Raw genomic sequence first — 26,840 nt, 5'->3', positions numbered from 1 at the left:
GGTAGGGTCTTGGGGGAAGAGAGAATAAATAAAGAAAGAAGAATAAAGAAAAGAGTATTGTTGAAGTTTTTTTTTTAATGCACAGAAAATCACAGGAACAAGTTGAGAAGGAAACATGAGCAGGACAGTTTTTACAGTAACATTCAACCATCAAAAACTATTAAAAAGCAAGTAGAAGTTAAAATTTTTACATATAATCCTCTTTTTCTATTCTATTTTCTATATGAAAGTGTTCTCTTTTAGGGTTCAATAAATTCAAATTTTGTTTCCCCAAAGTCATCTAGCACAATCTTCTCTTTTATAATATATATAAAATTCTCTACATCCTCCCAGAGACGGAGGGCTCATTACTTCACAAAGTAACCCATAAGACTCTTGATTAGCTCTACTATAAAGGTTTTCCTGAATAATAATAGCAACTCACTCCCATGCAGTTTACAGAACTTTTCTTAACAACAGCTCTATTAAGTAATGCTTATATTATTATCCCTATTTTGTAAAAGAAATTGAGTCTTAGTAAGCTGACTTGTTTGCTGTAGCCAGTAAATGATAGAGCTAGAATTTGAACTCAAATTTCTGGATTCTTAAGTCCAGTGCTTCTCCTATTATATTATATTGCCTTATTACAACTATACTTTCCAAAAATTGCTACCTTCTAACTTTTGCCCACTTGATCCCATTCTTTTACAAAACAAAGTACTCCCTCTTCTACAGCATCATAGTCATTCAAAAAGATCTGAAGACAGCCAGTCTTTGACTCCTAGATGTCTGCTTCTTCAAGACAAATATTTCTGTTTACTATTTTTCTTACTGATCTGATTTCAAGACTCCTGTTGATAAACAGGAAATCTGTCAATGTATCTTGTAAAAAATTGCATCTCGTACTGAGTACATCACTCCAGTACTGGTCCAGAGTGGTGAACACAACCAAAAGATGTAAGAAAGGACCGATCAATTCTCCATTATAGACCATGCTAGTTCTCAATTTTAGATAGACACTGTTTACTTGCGTTGTTCTTTGCAGCAGACAAGTTTTCCTGTTGGTCCCTGTATCATCATTTGTATTTAAATGAAATCCCCAAGGTCTTTTTATATGTAACCTGTTGTCAAGTTAAGATTATCCTCATTCTATACTTGTATGAATTATTTTTAAAAATTAAATACAGGATTTCACTTCTACCCTTGGTTTTTTTTGTTTTTATTTGTTTTTGTTATTGGTTTCAATTCTTTGTTTCAAATTTTCAAGAATATTTGAGCCATGAATTTGTCATCTATAATATTATATATTCTTTACAACTTTGTAAATATAATTAACATGCCTTCTGAGTCTTATAAGTCATTAAAGACAACAGTAATCAGACAAGGACAGGCTTGTTTCTTCTACAACTCCCACAATTAGTCATATAACAAGAAAACTTGGCTAACCCTACTAACAAAGATCTGAATAGTCATTATAAAATGTTAATTGAGTGCATAAATCCATGTATTCTTGTGCTTTATTTATATAGATAGATCCCTGCTTTCTAGGAACTTGTTATGTGTCAAAGAGAAGCAATGATATTTTAAAGAAATTGCCATATTTTCTTTTAGGGGAATGGCACAATTTGCCATGTTACTCTGGGCAGTCAAATTCTATTACACATATTACACAAATCTATATCCTTATATATGCCTCCTTTTATCCATTGATATATATGTAAATGTCACTAATACTATTAAAGCATATGAAATGCTAGAAACCTTCACAGATCAAGGATTTTTTTCTTGTGAAATTTCAATGTTAGAAATGTATGGATTTTCATAAAAACTCATGTTGGTCTATACATAGAAATAACTTTATACATGATGACATGGTCTTCATTCTCATGGGTCTCAAAATTCACCCTTCTTTGGCCAGTCTCAAGTGCTATCTACAGCCTTAAGTACCTTCCAAAAATTAGATAAATTTAACTTAGAATTAATCTTCAGGGTCCAGGTTCCATATAGACTGGCCACCTTTTTACGTCCTTAGTTGGTCCATGAAGTTATATCAATACATCCTGAGGCCACCAGGAACATATCAGAGCTGTGAGAGGGATTCAGCCCTCACTCACTGGGTCAGTCATGTGAGAATCATAGTTCCTGCCTTTTGTAATTAGTCTAACCTACATGGAGGTTTCCTGACAATGTGTGGGGGGAGGGAGAACCATCACAACTACGATTCTATCTGAAGTACTTTTGTAACCATCACTTTTCCTGATATCCTTCAAAGCATCTTACACTGCTGACAACTCTCGCTCTGGATACTCTTTCTCTCTGAGTTTTTGTGATACTGTTTTCTCCTGGTTACACTCTTCCTCTCACCTAGTTAAATGTTCCTTCTTATTCTCCTTTTGCTAGTTCATCATCCATACCCTTCACCCAATTGGGACAGAAGCACAAAGTTCTGTTTTGGGTTTTTTGTCTTCTTTTTCTACACTATCTCTTGATGATGTCTTCTGTTTACATGAATTTAATTTCCATCTCTATGCAATGACTCTAAGATCTACATACCTAGTCCTACTTTCTCTGGGCTCTAGTACCATATTACTGTCTTTTAGATATTTAAAATTGGCCGTCATGTAGGCATCTCAAATATATCTCCAAAAAAGAATGCATTATCCTCCCCACCCCCTGAAAACCCCTACCCTTCTCTGAGCTTCTCTATTTTGATTGGAGGCACTATTGTTTTCTGTCTAGTTACTCAAATCTGCAGCCTTGGAAATATCTTTTAGTTCCCTTTCTCCCTCATCTCCTAGATATAAGAAGTTTCTAAGTCTAATTGATTTTAAATTCCACAATATCTTACACTGATCCTCTTCTTACCACTTACAAAGTCATCTAATTCAGACTTTTATCAACTCTCACCTGGACTATTTTAATAGTTTTTTAATAAGTCTCCTTGCCTTAGATCTTTCCTCTCTTAAAGCTCTGAATATTACTTCCTTGCAAAACCCCTGTAGCTCACTTTTGACAACTATGTGGCACAATGGATACAACACAGGCTCTGGAATCAGAATGACCCAAGTTCAAATCTGGCCTCAAGCACTAATAAGTTGTGTGGTCCAGTCACCTACCTTCTATCTGCCTTAGTTTCCTCATCCATAAAATGGCAATAATAGTCTCTACCTGCCAGGGTTGTGAAAATCAAATTAAATAATATTGTAAAGTGTCTATAACAGTGTCTGGCACATTATAAATTATATAAATGTTCTCTATTATTATTATTAACATCTATGATAAAATCTGAACTCCTTTGTTTGAAATTTAAAGCCCTTTGCCACCTGATGTCAACTTATCTTTCTATTCTTACTATATATTACTTCAGCCAAACTAACCTTCGTATTGTCTTCATACACAGCCATGTTTTCCTTTGCACAAGTAAATTCTCCATGCCAGAATTTACTACCTCCACACTTCTGCTTTAGTTTCCATCAAAATTCAGTAAATACACAATGTTCTACATGACTAAATAGGTGGTTCAGTACCAAATTAATTATTTAAAGATCATGAAAAGGACAGGTAGGTAATAGCTCAGCAGATAGAATCAGGTCTGAAGACAGGAAGTCCTGAATTCAAATCTGACCTACAATATGTCCCAGCTTTGTGGCCCTTGGCAAGTCACTTAATGCCAATAGCTTAGCCTTTATCACTCTTCTACCTTGGAATTTAATATATATTCTAAGGCAGAAGTTAAGAATTTAGGGAAAAAAGATCACGGAAACTCCTTCTTAAAATATATGTAATAATATATATGTATTTACCTGAAAAGGTTTCCAACCAGGTAGGAAAATGAAGCACCCAGAGTAGAACAAGTCAGTCATTGTTGGTGCCACATCCCATAATAATTCTTGCTCTCTCTCTCTCATTTATCTCTTCTATTTTGCCACTTTTGGGGTCTTTCCTCTGAAAAGTATGGTACTCAGGATTAAAAAACGTAACTGAATCCCTTTTTCAGGTTAAAAAAAAAAAGTCTGCCCATAGGAAAAGACATATACCACATGTCAAACCTTGTTACAATGAACTATCCAGATTACTTTGTATGGTATTATCATTTTTATTGCTCTGAATATTCTTCCACTAAAGGGGCAATTGTCTGGAGGTTTCAAAATATACTTGTTATATTAGTTATACACAATTTGATTTGTATGATTTTATCCAGTATCTGTTCTGAAAGTTGTGATTGGTTAACACTAATATCTTCTGTCTAGGCAGGGCCAGAGTAGTATTTTTCAAAATCCTTTTTAAAAATCATTCATATTCAGGGGGCAGATGAGTAGCTCAATGAATGGAGAGCCAGGTCTAGAGACAGGAGGCCCTAGGTTCAAATCTGGCCTCAGACACTTCCTAGCTGGGTGACTGGCAAGTCACTTAACCCTTTTTGCCTAACTCCTACCACTCTTATATCTTGGAACCAATACACAGTATTGATTCTAAGGCCGAAGGTAAAGGTTTAAAAATAATAATAATAACTATTCATATTTACTTCTAGTCTCTTCTGGTCAGCCAGTTGAAAACTGGAAATATTTTGTTTAAACACATCATTTTCTATGACTTAATTTCATCAGTTGATGTAGATAGTCTATTTCTATTTCAGCATTAACTATGAACTAGCCAGTTTCTGAAAGGCATCTCTTACTTAACAGTCAAAAAGTTAATAAGCATTTATTAAGTGCTTACTATGTGCCAGGAACTGAGTCAAACAGTAAAGTTACATACATATTTGCAGAAAAAAGTCCCTGCCCTTAAGGAGATTCCATTCTAATAAAGGAAGACAACACATAAAGGGAAGCTGAAAAGGGGAAGTTGAGGAGGTACTAATGTAGTGGTGTGGTGTCTGAATTCTAAGAATCCAGGGCTCTTCTGGCCCTTCTCCAAAGTAGAGATTCAAGGAAAAATTCAACAATGGGAAAGGAGTCTGTAAGACCAGACTGAAGAGCCAGCCAAGAGGCATAGTAGCTAAGTTCCAAGAATCAGAGACGGCTGATCTGGGCCCTTCCCCAATATGGAAGCTCCAGGAAGAACCCATCCATGGAAGAAGAGACTCACAAAAGCAAAGTGATGCAGCAACTAAGATTGTACAGATCTATGTAATAGTGATGATAAGAATGATGATAATTATCACAATAATTTATCTGAAATATATTATAGATTGTTGTTATTGGAAAGTTGGAATATTAATTTTTTTGCTTTCGAGGGTAGTAACAAACATAAGCTATATAGCAAAATAAAATGATTAATCATCATTGAAACTTAAAAGGATAAACCCACAGAATACACACAAACACAAGAGAGAGAGAGAGAGAGAGAGAGAGAGACAAGAGAGAAGGAGAGAGGGAGGGAGGGAAGAAGGAAAGAAAGGAGAGAGAAACAGAGAGAGAGAGACAGAGAGAGGCAAAGAAAGAATAGGCCTGACTGAATATAAGCAAAAGTTATGAGAAAACTGCAACTATGCTAAATAGATATTCTATTTACTAGTTTACTGTGCTAAAAATTTACAAAACTCAACACAAAAATATCATTCAATTTAATAAATGTTTTTAGATCTGTGAAGGTGAATTTAAGCCACACATGCAAAAAGGGTACACAGAGCCCTCTCTTTAACTTTATATCTTTATACATATATATCTATATATCTTTAACCTTTTAAACTAGAAAGCCAGAGGGACCGGGGCTGAGCTGTTCCCCTCCCCCTCTCCATGTGCACCTGAGGGCATTTCTCACATGACCAGCCCTTTGGGAGCACTTCCTCCCTTCTCTGTCTGGGGGTGGGGCCCTGCACTCAGTAGGGGGTAAAAGGGGGCACTCTGTCTGGGGGTGGGGAGGGTCAGGGTCCAGCACTCTGACTCTAAAAGGTTCACCATCACTGCCTTAGATCATTTTTACCAACAGATAAGTCTAAGGATATTTACAAACTATAAATGACCATATAAAACTACTCCATATTACTAGTAATAAGATAATTAAAATTAAAACAACTCTAAAGTTTTCCATAATGCTTTAAGTTGGCGAGTAGGATGAAAAACGAAAACAGTTAATGCTAAAGAGGCTATAAGGAGACAGCCACATTAATACACTGTTGTTAAATCTATGGATTCATCAAAAAATTATCTATATCAGGTTAGAATTATGTAAAAAAAAAAAACAACTGACTAAACTGTTCATGCCCTTTGATGCCATGATTCCTTCCTGGGAACACAGCCCAAGGAGGACAAATATAGAAGTTAAGGCTCAACATATACCAAAATATTCATAGTAATATTTTTTTCTAATAGAACCAATCTAGAAATAAATGTAGGTAGCCTAGGGGATGGCTAAACAAATAGAATAAAAGGGTGAAGGAATTATTATTAACTACATAATATTATTTAAGAAACAGTGAATGTGAGAAATTCAGAGAAACATAAGGTTTGTATGAACAGATATGGAGTGAAATATGGAGTGAAAAGGAGAACCAGATAAACAAGATACATAATAACTACAATGTAAAGGAAAAGATCACTAAAAAGAAGCTGAAATTGCGGTAATAGAAAAAAATAATAATATTCTTCAAAATGGAGCAAAGGAATGAATAAAAAAATTAAAAAGGCATATATTAATTACTTCCTATTGTGTAAGCCACTATACTATGTGCTGAGAGTATAAATACAAGCAAAAAGAAAGAAATTCAGCCCTTAAGGGGCTTACATTCCAATAAGAGAAAAGAATAGAATATGCCCACACACACACCCCATATTCACACATATGTATGTATATGATATATATATATATATATAATGTACACATGCACATATATATGAGTATTGTTCAGTAAAGGGAATATCTGGAGAGTTACATAGTCAAAAGGATAATGAATTGATCCACAGAACAATCAATTTCCTCACCCTTTTCAAGAACAGTTGGTAGTATCCTAGTATTGATATGATGACTGAGGACAGATCAAGATTTGGATGAAAATGGGTGTATTTCTGCTTGGAGGTATTACTCCAAGTGGGAAGAAGCGGAACAGCAGAAGACTGGATGGCAAGATGTAGTAAATAGCAAAATGGGATATAAAGCATGGTCAGAAGAATAGGAACAAGCAATTTCCAAAACCAAGAAATGAAACCATGACAGAATATTCCAGTTCTAAATCACAAATAAGAGGAAAACAAATCGTAAATGCCTGAGGTTTCATCTTGTAGTCATAAGATTGGCAAATATTATAAAAGATAAAAATGGTACACATTAGAAGGGTTATTCCTGTTTGTCCTTCATTTTCAAAGAGTACCAATGACATCATGTAGCTAATTTCTTGAACTGCATAAATTGGATTTAAGTGAAACAGAGTTGTACAAAGTCTCTCTCTCTCTCTCTCTCTCTCTCTCTCTCTCTCTCTCTCTCTCTCTCTCTCTCTCTCAAAGTACAGTGGCAAGACAAAAGTAATGTCTGACCTTGGCATCTTTAATCATTGCACAGCACCTGCTTCAGCTACCTACATGTTCTCATGTGCCCATTTTGCCAAGGAAAGTCTATGCATACTTAGGGGAAGACATTCCTTACTAACTCAGCAAAGATTTTCGGGCCAGTTGGTTACTCTCACCCTGATTTAATCTGTCAGCGTAGACAGTTCTACCAAGGTATGGCTGCTGCTCATGCTTGCAGCTTCTTGGGAGTCACAGGTGAGAGCTGGGTAGCAGGTAGACACAACAGGCAGAAGGGTATCCCTGAAAAGGGTTTGGCAAATGCTCACACCAGAGGTGCTAGTCCTCCTCCTGGAACACTTCATACATCCTAGGAATATAAATATACTATTGGTGAAACTATAGGTCAATCGTTCTGGAAAATAATTTTGGGATAAGAGTAATTAAACTGTAAATACCCTTTGACCCAAAGACGCTATTAAGAAGGTATATATCTGATATGCCAAAAATCATTGGTGAGTTAGGGTGCCATCTACCCATGCATATGAAAAAATTGCCTAGCACAATGGGCAGATTAGAACACTTGTTCCAGTGGCCATGAACACAGGTTAAGCAGGCCCTATGGAATGCATAGAGCTTGGTCAGTCATTAAAGATGCCAAGGTCAACCACTGCATCCCAGGCCATCACTAGTTGTCCTGACTTGACTTACCTCTGGACTCTGATGACTCTGGGAGATAAATTAACTATAAAGATGCAACCATTAGAAAAATCTGGTATTGTCTGAGAAATAGTGGAGTGGTTCAATGGAATAGTAATCTTGTGTTTGACAAACCCAAAGATCTAAGTTTTTTAAAGAAGATTTCATTGTTAGAAAAAAAAAACTGCTAGGAAAACTATAAAACAGTATGGCAGAAACTGGATACAGAACAACATTTCACACCATACACCAAGACAAAGTCAAAATGGATACATGATTTAGAAATAAAGGGTAATACAATAAACAAATTAGGTGGAATACAAAATAATTTACCTGTTAGAGCTACAGATAATGGAAGAATCTACACCCAAACAAGACTTACAGAATGGTATCTTGGACTGCATTAAATTGAAAAAGTTTTGCACAAACAAAGCCAATAGATTAGAAGGGAAACAAAAAACTGGGAGGAAAATGAAAAAAGTATGTCTGACAAGGACTGTTATTCTCAAATATATAGAGAATTGAGTCAAATGTATAAGAAACAAGTCATTCCACACTTCCTAGCTGTGTGACCCTGGGCAAGTCAATTGACCCCCATGGACTAGCCCTTACCACTCCTCTACATTGGAACTAATACCCAGTATTGATTCCAAGATGGAAGGTAAGGATTTAAAAAAAAAGAAAGAAACAAGTCATTCTTCAATTAATAAATGGTGGAAGGACATGAATAGGCAGCTCTCAGATAAAGAAAATTAAAACTATCTTTAATCATGAAAAAAATTCTCCAAATCACTATTAATTAAGAGAAATTCAAATTAAAACAACTCTGAGACACCACTCCATACCCATCAGACTGGCTAATATGACCAAAAAAAAAAAGGAAAATGATAAATGTTATAGGAGAAAAGAGGAAAACTGGGACACTAATATACTGTCAGTGGTGCTATGAACTGATTCAACCATTCTGGAGAGCAATCTGGAGTCATGCCTAAAGGGTCATCAAACTGTGTATACTCTTTGATCCAGCAATACCACTACTAAGTCTATATTCCAAAGAGATCAAAAAGGGGGAAAGGACCTATTTGTACAACATTATTTGTAGTAGCCCTTTATGTAATGGCAAAGAACTATAACTGAAAGGGATGTTGAGCAACTGGGAAATGGCTAAAAAAGTTGTTATATGATTATAATGGAGTACTACTGTGGGAAATGACAAACAGGATGATCACGAAAAAAAAAAGGGAAAAAAACACTACCTGGAAAGACACATGAAGTAATGCAAAATGGAGTGGGCAGAACCAGGAGGACATTGTACATACTAATGGTAATAATGTATGATAATCAACTCTGAATGATTTAACTATTATCTGCAATGCAAAAATCCAAGACAATTCCAAGGGATTCACAACCAAAAAGACTATCCACCTTCATACAAGGAATTGATGAAGTTCTAATTTAGATTGAAGAAAACCATTTTTCACTTTATTTCCTTCATAAGATTTTTCTAATTAATAAGTGATATGTATCTTTTTTCACAGCATGAGGAACATAGAAATATGTACTGCATGACAGCACATGTATAACCTATATCATATTACCTGCTATCTTGAGAAGGGAGGGGGAGGGGGGAAAAGAGAACATGGATTAAAAATGTTTATTATTAATTAATATAGTTAATATATTATATGTACATATTATTATATTAACATATAAATGTTTTATAAATTATATCTACATATAATTAGGAAAAATGTAATTCAAAAAATAAGAGAGTTAAGTAAAGTTGACAACTTTGTGTAACTCCAGTTTCACTTAAATCCAGTTCTTACTGAAGTTAAGATATCATCATTGGTCCTATTTCAAAACCAAGGACCAACAACATCTGAAGAAGTCAAAGTCGGAGAGAAAGGACCCATATTTCCAAAATTATTTATAGTAATAATTTTTGTAATAATAAAGAAATTTAAGGGCAAAGTGTTCCTATCAATGGGGAATGGCTCAACAAATTGTGGCATATGAATCCAATGGAGCATTACTGAACCATAAAGAGAGAACAAATATAAAGACTTCAGAGAAAACTGGGAAAATATATAAAATTATGCAATGTGAAGTTAGTAGAACCACACAAGAACTTCAGGATTCAGAGCCATATAAGACTTCAGGATTCTGATCAATGTATCAATCAACTTGATTTTAGGGGACCAAAAGTAAGGCAGAACTCCACTCTCTTGGCAGAGTGGCAATGAGCACAGAAAGAGGCACATCAATGTGCTGATTTATTTTTCTTGACTCTATGTATTTGTTACAAGATAGGATTTTATAAGGAGTAATGAGGACGCATGGAGAAGTGATAGTGATATGAAAAAATATATATCAATGAAATATTTAGAAAGTTGTTTTTTTCAAAGCAATAAACATTTTTAAAAAGCAATGTTCCTGGTAAATTGATGGTGAAACAAATCTCTCTCTTCTCAATAGAGATGGGGGACAGAACATGTTATGCATTATCAGACATAGTCACTATATATAGTTCTTTTGATTAACTGTTTTTCTTTGTTACCAAGAAGGGTTCACTTGAACAGGGTAGGAAGCAGTAATTCCAGAAATGACTGTGACATAAAACCAAGGAGTATCAATTAAACTTATTTTTAAAATAAATTATAAAGTAAAAAAGAAATTGAAAAGAAATTACCGTAGATGCCATGTGCTTATTTACCTTTTCATAGAATATTGATTTGTTATTTAGCAAATGGCTTTAAGATGCCCAATATACCTAGGACTGATTTTTGTTTGCTTATTTTATATATCAGAAAGTTTTTTATTCCTTTATCTTTCAGGCAGTCATCTTTTCCTGTGACTCTTAAATTATATTTAAACCTATTTTGTAGTTTCACCAGTGTCTTGTAAAGTTGAAGGTACAGAAATCAAGACAGAAGAAGATATAGGAAAAATAAAAAACAAATGGATGGGGAACTAAGAATGATCACCTAAAAAAGACACCTACAAAATAGTCACTATTTACCTAACACCAATAATCCATAACAATAGCTAACAAAGAGCTCTTCACTTTCCTTCACTTCACACCATTTTAATTGACTGGTGCTTCTTGATAAGAAGTTACAAATTATTTTACAGCATTTTAGCATAGCTCCACTTTAGTAGAATTTGCTCATTACCATTTTGAACAATAAGAAGTTTCTTCCAATGGTTGTCTTTCTGAGTAAACGAAAAAAAAAAAACAAAAATACAACTTTACCATAATATCCACAAAAAATATAACTATAATAAATCATATTCTATTAACATATTTGTCAAGCTAGCTTTCTCCTATGAACTAGTCTCACTGAAAAATTCTCCTTCCAGATTCTGGTTTACATAAGGATAACTTTTAAATTTCCCTGTATCGCAGTCATATAATAAATAATACAAGTAGAAGAGTTGCATTTTATCAAATGAGCCTTTGTCTCTGGGAGAAGTTTGGGATCATTAAGATTTCCCAATTTCCCAAAAGTAATACAGTCTGTCCACCTCTTCTTGTTAAATTAAAAATCAACTTATTTTCCATCTACAGTGTCTATGTGTATATATGAATGTATGCATATATATATATAAAGATATTCATACATAGGTAGAACTCTTGTTAGTTCTCCATCTAAGTATATATATAATCATTCAGAGAGAAGAAAGACCTATGGGTATGAGAGGCAGGCTTTAACAAACAAGAAGAAACTAAGAAGTATTAGTCAAGTATATTATCAAAGATATCCATGATTTAAAAGGAGGATGGGCCAATCATGTGGCAAGAGTGAGGGAAAATTGGTGAGCAGCCTAGCTGTCACGAAAAAAGAACCAAGTCCCTAGCCTGAGTGAACCCCCTGAGGTGTCCTCATGGGAAGCCATGGATAAATTGCATGAGATGCACAGGCAAGATGATCAGCAACACTGAATGAAATATGGATTGATGAGATCACAGATCCACTTGATTATTTAAATAACTATAAAAAAAGGTTTAAATTAAAACTAACTCTCTCTCTCTCTCTCTCTCTCTCTCTCTCTCTCTCTCTCTCTCTCTCTCTCTCTCTCTCTCTCTCTCTCTCTCTCTTATCTCCCCCTCTCTCTCATTTCATTAGGAACTCCGAAGGAAAAAATTAAAAATTGAGAGAAATCACCCAACTGTTCATACAGGGACCTCTTTTTCACATTCTTTCAAGCTAACCCTCAGCAGACCTTGGCATTAGGATTGGGGAAAATAGCTAGCTGGTTATGGTATAATGCATGGAGGCACAATGAAAGAGATTTTAAAATACTACTTCTTCTAAAAATACACATTTACTATCACAAAATACAAGTCTCCATGGTGTTTACATACTGGCTTTGTAATAAAATAATTAATGATGCATTATTAAAAGGTTCATAATCACTAGTGGATAATAATCCTTTATAGATGTGCAATAAAATAAGAAAAGGAGTGTTAATTATCAAGGATTATTTTTGTCTATTAAGAACATCCTAATACAAATGAAATAATACATGCCTATCTATAAACAATACTGTGTTGGAAATTTGAAATACATATGGTACAAGGTTAGCTATCAATCTATGCTTTCCATTGAATAAAATATAAGGTACATCCTTTTAGATGAAGTAATAAACATATTTACAGCAATAAAATTGTATTTCATTCACATTAAATTTGAACTTATATGTAAGAAACTATAATTTTATTATATTGTAGCTGTCACAATTCAAAAATAAAACAAACTATTATTTTTAGAGTTAGGTAAAACTATACTTACAGCTTTCCTGAGGTATTTGTCACAATTTTCAAACCTTAAGTTAGATGATGATGCACATGGGCTTTGTCCCAAGTTTATTTCCCAGGAAGGTTATCAGTGGGAACCCCTAATTGCCAAAGGAAATTGTAGGCACTGACTATTGAACCAAAAGCAAGAACATTTAGCTCCAGGCAGGCTATAGTGCAATCTCTAGAAAGGATAAAAGACATAAAGAAGAAACTAGGGAGAAAGGTCTACTGATAAACTGTCTCCAACTCTCTTTAATCATATCATAGTTAAGTCAAATTTCTCTTTTCAAAGTGGCAGCAACGTCCAGATGACCAAAAATGCCAAAATCCATTAACCTTTTGCATATATAAAATGAAGGAATGGACTAGATAGATATATTCACTAAGATACATTCTCCAGGTTTGAAAATTTCATGATGAAACCCATTCTTTCCTTACTCATTCTCTCCTTTATTGCTAGGTTCTTACCATTGCAAAAGATAAGAGTCCAGGTTCCTTCCCCAAAAGGAACTTGAAGCTGTTGGTCTGGGTTGGGATGGGGGTGGGGGGTGGAGGGGAGGTGAAATACTAAGAACACCAAGGAGGCCCTACAAAGGAAGTGATAATTACTGCTGGCAGCTCAGGCAGTAGTGTTAGTGTAAGGAGAGGTGCAAATTCAGGAAATTCTGACTCATTTGGGGGCATCTCAACATATTAACAATATAGGAAATTTGATGTGTCTAAAAAAATTGCAAATTAAAATACAAGGCAAACTAAAATAACAAAGTGCTTATATGTGTTTAAAAACCTATCAGTCAACTTTGAAAACATGAAATGACCTAATTCACAGTATTTTTTAAAATCCAAGAATAAAGAATAGTTTGTTGTTTAAATTTAGGTATTTCAAAATGTTTCAAAATGTAATTTGAATGTCAATTTCAAATTCTATGAGACAACCTATATTCCCTTTGGGAATCCTTAATAGTTACCAAGTTTTTTGGAGGGGATATTTTTTAATCAAGGGGAAAAGAAGGGCAAAGGTGATCATGGCTAAATTATTAAAAACAAAAATTCACCAAATACCATCTGTTAAGATTTTCTTCATTGATTTATCTTTACAAAACAAATATTCCCCACTATAAAAGAAGACTAAGGCATGGTGAAAAGATTAAATATTTACTAGAATACATTTTCAAATTCAGTTGACCTTTTATTTTAGCCATTTTAAAATTTTCCAGTTTCCTAAAATTTTTATTTAAGAATGGAATGTGAAATATTCATTCATCAGCTTTGAGTTTCATTCAGTAAAAATCAATAAAACAAGAAAAAAGATAATATATCTCAAACTATTTTACTACTCAAGCAAACCTTCTAAGCTTAAATTAAGTTAGAGAAATCATTTCAAAATTTAATTTAAAAAAAGACCAACTAGAAAAATGTAAGGGAGAAATTTTTTGAGAAGAAAACAAAGATTTTAAAACAACCTAGGTTTACCTTATCATTTTTTCCCTTAAAACAAAGCAAATTATTCTTATAACACATTATATAATCTTTTCAACACAATTCTAGCAATTAATTTTACATTGTCTAATTTTAAAGCTTATATAGATATTTGGAAAACAAGTGTTGTATTTCAACAATAAATGTCAATTCTAAAGGTTGAAATCCTTAAATCACAGTGATAGGTACTTTATGAGTAAAGTAGGCTAGACAAAACAGATGAGGGACACAGATCTGAAAGACTTAAAACTAAGGAGTTTTCTGAAAAATTGTGACATGTAAATTAAAATATTAATTAAAATTAAAGACAAGCATGGAAGGTATATTTAAAATATTAATTACTAAAAATATATAATTTTAATGTCAAAAAAGAGCAGGAATGAATACTGTATTCCCTAAAAACAACATTTAATTTTTCAAAAACTACCTGTTATAATCAAGGAAAACAACATATATTGCTTAATTGAACTTTTAGTTGAGATAATAAATATCTTCCTATATATTTCACTATATCCTTTTTTAACCTTTTAAAATAAAATGAATAAAACACTGCATGTAAATAACAATACTTAATTAAATGATCTCTTTAAATGACCATTGCATTTTTTGCTCTAAAAATTTTTGGAAAAAAAATCTTATTTTATAGTTTCAACTTTCCTTTTCTGTGACCAGATGAGAGTCAGATATAATCGCCCTTTAAGACTTAACAGAATATATTATACTTTGAATATTACATTTAAAAAGAATTATTTTCCATCAAGATAATGGAGTGTTTTCAATTGAGAAATAAAAAGAATCAAGTTTCCTTAAATAATCTATTTCCATTAATCTTATTCTTTTTGCATTCTGAAATATAATGCAAATGAATCTTTTTAACATTTCTTAAAATTAACTACTCTTCTTCACTCTTAAAAACACAAAAATGAGACATTAAGACTTTAGAGCAGAAAGGTACCCTAGAAGCTAAACAATGCAACTCTCACATTTTAGAGATGAGGAAACAAATGCCCAAGGTGTTAGGTGACTTGGCCAAAGTCACCAAATAAATAAAGAGAAGAAAAGTGAATTATTTTTGGAAATGAACAATATTTCCAAGATTTTTGCCACAACTGCCACCCCTCTTTTGAGCCAACTATAATGGCAACACTTTGAAAAGCAAATTTATAAAAGTAAACAAAAATTGACATTTTGTGGTTGATATTTCAAAATTAAAATTAGAAGAATATACTTCAGTATAATTAAACTTCCAGTGTTAGATGAAGTTATCTAAATTAAAAATTAATTTACTGACATAAGCCTATGGTAGCAAATCACCTAAATATGCTCCACTACTATAATCAAAAGTAAGTATGATCTTCTAAATACCTTTATCTTTCTTTACATGCTCTTTTATATGGTTTCTTTTTTTTCTCACCAGCAATGTATTTATTATCAAATTTCTATGACAAGAAGCAATCCCAACCCATACAAAGGAGGTTAGGTGAGTAGATCCCCTCCCCCACTTTATTTACTAAGTGTGTTCTGAGAAAATATGTTACACTTCAGAAACCTCAGAGACAGCTTGAAAGATAGAGGATGGTGGAAAAAGTCTGTAGAAAATTCAGTAGCTACCAGTTTGGGGGAGATGCAAGAGATAAGTATTGCTTCAATTGAAAACCTGTTTGGCACTGAAATGTCTAGGTTTTAAAAAAATGAGAGAATAACACTACAAAATGCACAGACTTTCAAAATAGTTATTCTGGAAGTCCGGTTTGATTAATTATTTTATTAGCTATTTCAACAACCATTACTTTTATAAATTTAAAATTTTGAAATCTTATTCATTCTAAAATTCACCTTCAACCCTGTGACTCACTAAAAGGGAAGTCACATGACTGAGGCAGTGAAAGAGAATGAACTGTTTTCTTTCCTTTCTTAAAAACCTTTCTACAGGAGAAACAAAAGCTTGGTATTAGCTATCCAAGGCCATTCATGGGTGGGGCCTGCAAGCCAAAAAGCTGTAATGGGTTGAGGTTAATCTTAATGGGGGCCCACTTTAACCTCCTGAATACATCAAAAATGTGAAAACTGGCTCCAACCTCCCCAGTCCCCAGCTCCACACAACTCCAGTGGCAGCATTTTCATGAAAACAACATGAATTCTCTGCGAAGTAAAATTAGAACTGGAACATCCTACAGAGACAGACAGCATTCACCATAAATAATGCTGCTTCTTTGTTTTGAAGAATCACCTATGGTCATGACGTTAAACACACATGCACACACACACAAACACACACATACACACCATCCCCCATGAAGCACTCCATACACTTCACAAGCTTCTTGAATAAATAGGAGTATCCAGTGTCCAAGGTGATGGGTGGTCCTAAGGTCTTGAACCAGGACTGTATACTTTATTTGGGATTCGGAGATAAGAACAAAGTGGTGGGCATTTTGTCTGAACCTGGGCCCAGATTAAAAGTATTTACATCTTTAACAATGCTTCACATACACATGTACAAGTATTATTTCCTGCTTTTTCTAAGTGTTAGCATAAAGTTAGACTTAGTTCTGGGATTTTTGCATTTCTAATTCAAATTTAAATGCTTTATTTAATCCAGAAGAGTCTCTTATTGGGGGCGGGGTGGGAGTAGGTAAGTGGTAGAGAATCACATCCTGAAAGAAGCAGCAGCATTTCATTACTACACTAATAATGTATTTACCTAAAGCTACTTAAAATGTTTAAGTAAAACTACATAAAATTCACCAAATAATAATAAACCTCCTCAGATATTGAGATCAGGCCATGTGGTAGATATAAATAACAAAGATCATATCTATTTAAAAGTGTATGTCATATAAGAAGACTAATAAAAAAATCTTTTGCAAGCAGAAAGGTCTGTTATAAATGGCCTGAGGAAGTGATAGGCAATGAATAGCCCTGACCCAGGCTTCCCTAGTTTGATCAAGAGGGCCTGCAACCTGAGCCAAAGGGTGCAAATTCCTCACCATTCAAAATTCTTCAATGGAATGGGGGAGGAAACTCTAAGAAGGCATACCATTCCAGCAAAGCCAATTGTATATAGATTTTGTTTTCCTATTTTTAAAAGTAGGACATTTTTTCAGATTAGATTGTGCTTTCGATTTTAGAACTTTTTAACTTAAAATGGCTTTTAAAATGAGAAGTATTTTCCTTCCTGATTAATATGAAATCAGTTTAATTCCTTACTTCTCTTTTTAGATATCTGACAATCACTTAATCTATACTTAGAAAAGATGATGAAAAGTTAGATTGATTTTTAAGTATCAACCATTTCAGTTATGTTAACTATTAAAATGGAACAGTTCCCATGCTTAGGGAAAACTGTTTGATAGAATTCATGCCAGACTTGCATTTAATCAATGACACCCTCCCCTTAAATTGTGAGACACCTCTGTTATAGAGTAAATGAAACATCTCCTTTACTGTGCAGTGTCACACAAAATACAACATCAAGGATAAGGGAAGGAATTTAAGAAAGGAAAATGTTAGATCAAAGAGTGCAAAGATGGCAAGATTTTAAAATAAAACATAGACAATCAAAAGTGACTTGGAAGATTATGGAAGGCAATGGTCAGGAAAGAACACTGGACAACATAAAACCAATTTGAAATCTTGTATTAACTTTATACCATGAGATTGGTTTCCAATCAAGAAGAAATAGATTTGATTTTACACAAACTAGGGAGTTTTAGACATTTTACCCAAAGATATATTCTATTTTTAAAAATGAGTTGCATTTTCAGTCTAAGTAATTGTTGCAATCTTTACAAATCTCTCAATACAAGTAATAATTATATAATCCACTTAAACATTATTTATAAAGGGAACTATATATATAGTGATTTGCATAATTAAGCAGGGTCCCTCTGGTTTCTTCCTATAGACATTGGAAAAGTAAGACCTTTCCTCCCATATTGTTATTAAGCAATGATGAAATTTGGTTCATAATTAAAATACAAAATTTATATTTTTAACTCAGGTGTTCATCACTTGGTCAAGAGTAGACAACATAGAAAGTTCTATTTAAGCAAGAGCTGAAGAGTAGATAGGAAACTCTCCCATTTGTGTCACACTTTATTTTTGAATGAATACTAATCATCTTTTCCTGAAGAAGTTTCTGAAGGAAAAACAACAAAAACTTTAAAAATAAATACTTTTTTTTGCCTGTTTAAAAAGTCATTAACATGCATACTTAAACAATCCTATATAATCATTTTAAATTCAGTAGATATACCTATTTACATATAGCATGCATCTAAGTAATCAATTATGAGAAACAATTCCAAATATTTTAATAGTTGTTCTTTTTCTCCAATAACATGTCCTCATCTATCTAACTCCTCCCAAAATTTAATGTAAACAACCTGTTGTAACTGAAAACCAGAGGAAATTTCTGAGAGCAGATGAGAATATTGATAAGTCAATTATACAAAATTAAAAATCATTTTTAAATAATGTAAAATGTAAATTAATATTTAAATGAGTAAAAATATGCCAATTGACTCCTTATACCATAAAAAACATATATTCTAGTAATTTCTGGTATCAATGTCCATAGAAAATTTGGAAAGGTATACATACACATATGACTTTAAAGCTATATTTACTAGAAAAAATTTAAGTCAAAATTAAGAAATACCCATTTCTTATGTCAAAGCAGATAATATGGTTTCACTTTTTTTCCCTCTCCCTGCCCTTTCCTCCCCCTCATTACCTACCAAATTATTACAAATAGCCTTAAAAGTAAAAACTTTGAAAAAACTGTTTAGATTCCAAAAATTATGTTTGACATGTTTTGTCTATCTAGATATCTATATTTGAAGATAAAGTTGAATTTTTTCATTCTTTCATTAAATATATATCTAGTAGAAGCATTATTTAAAGTTACACTCCTACTGATAAATCCAAGTGCTAAATAATCACTAACGTAAGATCAAATAGCTTTATATTATCTATTAAAAATAACTGTAATGAAACTATTTCCATTGATTTTAGATAGTATTCAATGGAAAAAAGTTAAGAATATACAAAAGGACTTGGTAGCTCTTTGCTTGTTTAAATTAAAGGTATCATATAAAAGAAAAAGTAATTCTCAAAACATAGGCATGTGTCAAAATCACTTAACTCTGGTTTTCCTAGGGAAAAGTTTTTTTCATTTTTCACTCATTCATTTAACAGGTATTTGTTGAAGATGTACTATGTGCTAACCATTAAGTTATATGTATATATAGAACCAGCCTTTCCTTCACACACACACATCCCCAGAAATTATTTCTAAATCTCAATTTACTTAATGGAAATACTTTACAAATTGCCAGGTACTTTTACATTAAAATGAAACAATGACAAGAATATGCTCATTCCTTCTTATTCTTCCTGAAATATATATCTTGCTGTATAAAGATCAATTTAAAATCTGCTCTTCATTCAATGAATATTCAATAAATATATTTTTATTGATGTTATCTAAGCATTTCTTAAAATTTACAACAGTTATCATGGAAGTATCTATTCTTAATTTACTGATGGCTATTAATCTTAAATCAAATTATTTTTGGAGGAATGCAAACAAACAATTTCAGTATGTCTTATTAGCTTTTCATCTTAAAAAATATTCAAACTGCACTGCTGAACTTCTGTTGTTAAAATTTATACATGCTCTATAGGCACAAAGATGTGGATGCACAATGATATATTTAAACAATCTACGTGGTGAAATTAATTATCTGCTAACTAAAAAAACAACAAAAACATTTTACTGGATTTGAAAATATTTATTTTAATTTAGTCACTTAATAAAAGTTCCATGTAAAATCTTCATACCGAATATACATCTTCAATTCCAGTGTTTGAGTATGATAACATAAAAGTCAAAATTTCAAAATTCTAGGTTAACTAGACAATTAAATCACTCAGCCACAAATTATAAGGCTTTGTTAAATTACATACAAATACTTCAGTCATCTCATCCATTGGAAGAAATGAAGTTGTAGTCATAAAGAAGAATTTGGTTGCCCCAAAGCAGCAACCATCACAAGGAAAGATTCAGTTCACTCCCACAGTCAAGTATAGGTATCAAGAGATGTTTCTAACCAACTGGTTGACCAAAGATTGTTGACCAGAGCTCAAGATGCCAGAGGGGTCAAGAGGGGCTAAAAATTTTAAACTCATAATGTCTGTAAGAAGTTTGTGAAATCTTTCATATTTGAAAGATATGTCTTTTTATTGCTATGAGTCATGAAAAAAATTACAGAAATAAGGAAAATGTTAAAAGGAGACACAATAAAGTTTCTTTAAAGAATTCCAACAAAAAGTCTGAACATTGTAAATAAATTCTTGTAAACATAATTCAAAATCAAGCTTTGGGATTAACAAGACTAATTCTAATTAAATGCACAAAAGAAGGATGGAAAATACCCCAACTGGCAAGGAAAGAACCCAACATCTTTATCTCTACCATTAAGGGCTCTGTTGTTCTATCATTGGAGCCTCCTTTAATATCTTATGTTAAATACATATAAAAGTGAATTGGAGAGTAAAACACATACACTATATTTTGTTTATAATTCTTTAGAAGACTTGACTAAGCCAATCATCTTTAAGGCTTAGTAAATTAGGTACCATTTAAAAATACTAAAATGGATTGTAATAGATTTAAAAATAAAAAATAAAATTTATAAGGCTTCATGAAGTATGTCTAACATACTTAATTGCTTAATAACTTTAAAGCACTCAAACTATCTACCACCAACTGCATTTCTCTACAATGAAAAATCAACAGAATGAGTCATTTTTCTTTCAATTAACATGTGATCTGTTTACATAGCAAAATATTAATTTTTTACTTAAATGTGGCCTTTTAAAAACAAGTTATTTATTAAAGATGCCATTAATTGAAACACCTCTATTAATATGCATATGAAAGCATGTCAAATAAAACAGTACATAGTTGATAGAATATCAAACTTTTACATGGAAATAGACTATATTTAAATGTTTTTAACATCAAAAGCAGAAAAGTCTAGAAATTAGTAATGACTATACTAAAAAAATTATTACAATATGAGAAACTTGAAATAAATATTTAATTATTCTAGAAACTATCAAAGTATAAGTTATTTGCTATATTCATATAGCTTTTGTGCCACCTGTGAAATAGTTATTAAAAATGTATCCATGTGTACCTAATTACAAAATCACAATTAGGTCAATATAAATCCCATAATACTAATAAGCATTCTGAAATTTTTTTCAAAAATCATCATATACTAAAATAATTTTGTAATTTGTCTATCTTCCATATATTGCCAAGCAAAATAGGGCAACATAAAATGCTTTCTGAAAACAAACACTTTATAATGAACAATTTCATTATACAGAAATCAAAATTTTAAAATAGAAACTGACATCTACTAAAGATATAATTCAGATAAGATGATCTTACTCATCTTTGTATAGTTTAGCACTGTGATTTGCACACAGTAGGTACTAAAGGATTGTCTAAATGAATTTTAAATTTAAAAGAAGAGAGCAAAGCTCATATTCTTAGCAAATATTTGAAGCTACTCTAATACAATAACTGAAATAATTGGTTTTCCAACTGAAAAAAGTTAATATCCTTGCATAATTTATTCTATAATCTAAAAATGCTGATTTCTAAAAAAAAACAAATTTATAAACTAAGGCTCAAAAATCTGATACCAAGAAAACACTTATTTTTCTCTTTCCTCCCTCTATTTGTCTTGTCTTTATCTCTCCTTTCATATAAGTGATAGTATGTTTGTGTATGCTATCTTTAATGTTGTATTTTGGGGAAGGAAAAGAATTATTCTGGAAACATTGTTAAAATGCAAGAGACCTCATATTCCACTATTAAAAACAACAAATCCCTGCCTCTCCATGTTAATAAAATAAAGTTCAAAAGATGCATTTTAGTTTAGGAGCTAAAGCAATGGCACTTAGAAAATAAACATGCCAAAACTGAAGCACTAGCCAATACACCAGATAACAATATCAACTGGTAGTTGGGGTAATAATGTCCTTTTCTGAATTACTTCTTAAATTTAATTACTATAGAAATTTCTTTTCAGTATCATAATTCAAAAGTTCCAAGTAATGATATAATTTTTCAAACTCATTCCAGGTTCAATAATGAATAATAATAGATCATTAGAATTAATTTCAAAAATTAGTTAGAAACAATTTTTTCTTAAATCTTTTAGTTATAAACATTGATACCATAAATCACCATGAGCTTCAGATATCTTTTCTGTACAATTTAACATATAGCACCTTGTCACTTAAAATGCTGGTTCTGAGGGTTTTATTTATTACAGTCAATAAATAATAAGAAATAAGGCAATATTGATTCAACAAACAAATTTCACCAACATTTACTAAGTGCCTACTATGTGTGCAAGGCACTTTGCTAGGGATACATAGGTAAGTTATCATAATTTGCAGAGAAACTCTATTCTTTGGAATCCATGAAATAACCTTAAGATAAATCTATAGTTATAAATATACCCTAAGATTCTTACACTGCTATTTCAACTGAATCACAACTGATATACAGCCACTTACAGAGTTTTCAGAATTTTATTTTGGCTCATTATATAAAAAAGCCCTCTCAATTGCATTTCTCTACAATGACTTTCAACTAACAAATTATCAGTTTGTATAAAAGTGATGTAGAGTTTTAAGGCTTAAATATGTCCTTTTAAAAATCTTAAAATGCTGATTAAATATGCTATTAATTATAAAACCACTGTTAATATGCACATGAAAACATGCATTGTAAAACATAAAAAACTACCTAATTGAAATTTTCTTTCTTTTTTTAAGCAAAAATGTTTAAACACTCCCCTCATGTTATATTATTTTGACATCATAATCTTAACAGTTCTGAAGACATGCACAGTATTGATTACATCACACCCTCATGGGGAAAGTTGTGTTGTAATCCTATGCCACCAATTTTATATCCAAATGATCATTTTAAGAGCATGTGAACACTTTTCCTTTTTGGTAGAAAAACCATATTACAATAAGCTTAGAATCATTTATATTCTTATTTTATATGAGAAAGGTATTTTGGGAGGCATTTTTATTATTTTCATTACTGCAAAGACCCATTCTCACTAATGAATTATATAAAACTCTCAAATCCAAGCTTTCCAAAAGTATGGTCAGAAGACCTTTCAAACCAACAACCTCATCCCAAAAGCATTTTTGAACACCTAACAAAATATCAGGCATCCCCTTTAATTAATTTGAGTAGATACCAGCTAAAGATGCTTAATGTACTTTATTTTCAAGTCATGGTAGTGAATTAAAAAACACAAACTAGAAAGACTGTCATAATTTCCATGTATAACTGGGTTGTTTTTGTTTTGTTTTTTTGGTCAAAAACATATACCACCAAGAAAGAATGGCAACTCTTAAAAATGCCATAGTGTTTGGAAAATACATTTTAAATGTTTGGTGAAAATTATACAAAAGAATTATAAATTATATCAATGCATACAAAATGCTTTTATGTAAATATTCAAGTAGTCTTTGTACATGATCACATTTAAAGGCTTACTGTTTCTCATAGTGACCCTGTCAAAGTCAATAGGGCTTTTGGCTCTTTCAAAAGAGTCAGTCATATGATTTATTCACAACCTATATAAATAGAATACTTCTCTCCCAACACAGGCCAGGAAATGTTTTAAACAGAATAGTGGATTCAAGAAGAGAAGGTAAGGCTCTGGTAAGTACCAGTTAAATAAAGATAAACACTCCAACAATTGAACTGGTAACATTATTAGAAAAAATCCTAAAGCATTAACCAAATTGAAATTTAAAAATAAATTACATTATATCCGCTTCAATTTCATGCTTGCTATGAAATTTCTTAGGCCTATACAGCTATAATAGGCCTTGTATAGAAGGACTTTACATAATACATTCATATAATTTCAAGAATTACAGACCAAATATTTCAAAAGTTCAAGTAAATAAAATATATATATGAAAGCAAATTTGGTGTTAAAATATTATTAAAGTAGAGATTCTGTTGAAGTGTTATTACTTGGTAGGAAATCTTTTCAATAGTTTAAAAATTCTAAATATAGAATATTTATCAATTATATTTCAAATTGTAATCTTTAGGTCATTTAAAACTTGGAGGCTGCATGATTTTAGAATCCCGACACTAAAACGTAAGTATTTTTAAAATGTGTATATATGTGTGTACACACACATATATTACAAGGGGAAAACACACAAAAGGGATGATGAACAAAAGAGATTTTTTTCATTTATCTATAAACCAAATTTATGAGATCGTAAAGAACAATTTAACAACCTAAATAAGGTTAAAAGGGGATGGGAGTAGAAAAAAGACTGATGTCAATTATTTTAGTAACTTATTCTTGGATAAAAAAATACACACACAAACCAGAATGGATGGCTTCATTTCCACATATTGGACAGGAAGCATAAAATCAAGTAGCTTGTATATGAACTCATAATATATTTATGTATAGAAATCCTGTTTCCTTTCACAATTTATGCTTATCCTTCCACATGTAAACAGACAATAATGATGCCCAAGTCTTTTGAAAGACAAAAATGCTAGAGTACAATAAAGAAGCTAAAAGGACCATAAGACTGCAAACCAAAGGTAAATGTCTCTTATGGTTTCCATTGCCTCTGTTTAATTTCAAATGTGTGCATATTTTTTAAGAAAAATAGAATGTTATTATAAATATGCAAAACAGTAAACACACATACAAATATATAAATAAGACGTAAGAAGAAAAACAAAAAATATTTTTGGAATATACACTCTTTAACTAGTTTGAAGGTTTGAGTAATCAGAGCAACACATTATTAATAAAAACATTTTCAATTATTTTTGCTTCTATGGCAAAACAGAAAGGATCCAAGTTCTGGTCCCCTCCCTTCCCTTTTCTATAAGAGCTGCTTTCTATATACTTCAAGGAATTCTGTTCTTTTAAAGATTTTTAGTAAAGCTTGCAATTTTGTAGATATTATTGTTCCAAATAGTTTGTAGTTACAAAATTATGGTAGAATGAAGGCGGCAACCATTATTATTTCTGACACAAAATTAGGACTTTTTGGTTGTGATTCCAGATTATTTAAAGAGGTGGTACATCTAATTCCTACAACTAGGCATTGACTTTAAGACATAGCCTGGCACATTTTAAACTTACAAGCTTGAACCGCCTCTGGCCACATGCTTTTTTGAGTTCCCTCCCTTAAAGGGACAGTATCCTAGGTTCTATTATTTTCTACACCCTGCAGATAACCAAATGCTACATTAGCATTCCCCTACATAAAACTTTCTCAAAATTACTGCTTAGTAAGAAGTGTACTTTTTAATCTTATTATAAAGTCAAATAACATGTAACATCCATTAGCTGAAATAGACTCAACATATGCCTAACTTTTCCCAGAAGGGGAAAGGACCTTTTTGCTAGAGAAGGGAGGTGTGTAAAAGAGGCACAGTAGAAACCCAACACTATTTCCTTATAATCTCAGAAGAGAATGTAGTGTTATTTGTTTATATATTGGTTTACTATTCAGTCCTTAAGGGAAGTCATTATTAATCTTGCTATGGGCTAAAAATGCTAAATAAGCAAGAACCATGAAATTTCAAAGCTTCCGTATTCCTTAGCAAATCTCAAGTAGCTGACCCAAAGACCATAAAATCTACTTTTGTTGGCGAAAATATACAGTTCATTAGCCGTACAAGAATAGAACAGAACCTGACAATTACGCATTTAATCCAAAGGGGGGAAACGAAAGGGATAAAAAAAAAAGGTTCTTACTTGGTGTACAAACACATCGACCGGAATATCCAAGGGGCTTCCCTCTCGGTTTATCATGGAGATGAATCCAAATCCCATTCGCACATTGAACCATTTGCAGTGGCCTGTTCCGTGCAAAACCTGGGATTCTTCTTCTTCCTGCTCCTGCAGCTTCCCGGGTTCGTCTCCACCACCTTTACTTGCCCCCCCTTTGATGGAAGACCACAAAACACAAGGAATTACTACAATGATACCACATGCCTATACATTACAATATCAGAAGAGCACTTATGGATGTGGGAGGGAAAAACTTTATAAAAATCTTTGGAGTCACATTTGCTGTAAGCAGTCATTGAAAAGGAGGGACCTGCAATGTCCTCCAGTTCAGAGCAGCGCCCATGTTTCTATACATGTGTATTTTTTCATTTATCTCCATCTTTCAACCACATCATTACACTACAGTATACAAGAATATAGTTTGTTTATGATCCCAATTCCAAAGGGAATTTATCGGCGAAACTATTCTCTTTGAGAGGAGGGAGAAACCAGGAAGATTGCATAACTAGTTATTGCACATGCAATAGTGCTGGAAAG

General features: G+C 32.3%; 1 protein-coding gene across 7 annotated transcripts in view; it reads right to left on the bottom strand.

The window, feature by feature from the left end:
- LIN28B (lin-28 homolog B) overlaps nt 1-26,840 on the bottom strand; it is a 140,630-nt gene that overhangs the window by 95,837 nt on the left and 17,953 nt on the right. For 6 of the 7 annotated variants that reach the window (XM_007484373.3, XM_007484375.3, XM_007484377.3 and 3 more), the window contains one exon: nt 26,268-26,455. In XM_007484373.3, coding sequence (XP_007484435.1) covers nt 26,268-26,455 — 188 coding nt within the window. Of the gene's footprint in view, nt 1-3,782; nt 3,925-26,267; nt 26,456-26,840 lie in introns of those variants that run through there. The other variant, XM_007484378.3, reaches the window with a different exon arrangement.

Source organism: Monodelphis domestica, chromosome 2, assembly GCF_027887165.1.
Source record: "Monodelphis domestica isolate mMonDom1 chromosome 2, mMonDom1.pri, whole genome shotgun sequence".
NCBI classification, from domain to species: domain Eukaryota; kingdom Metazoa; phylum Chordata; class Mammalia; order Didelphimorphia; family Didelphidae; genus Monodelphis; species Monodelphis domestica.
Note: the sequence above shows the minus strand (reverse complement) of the source record. Positions and strands in the feature narration are given on the sequence as shown.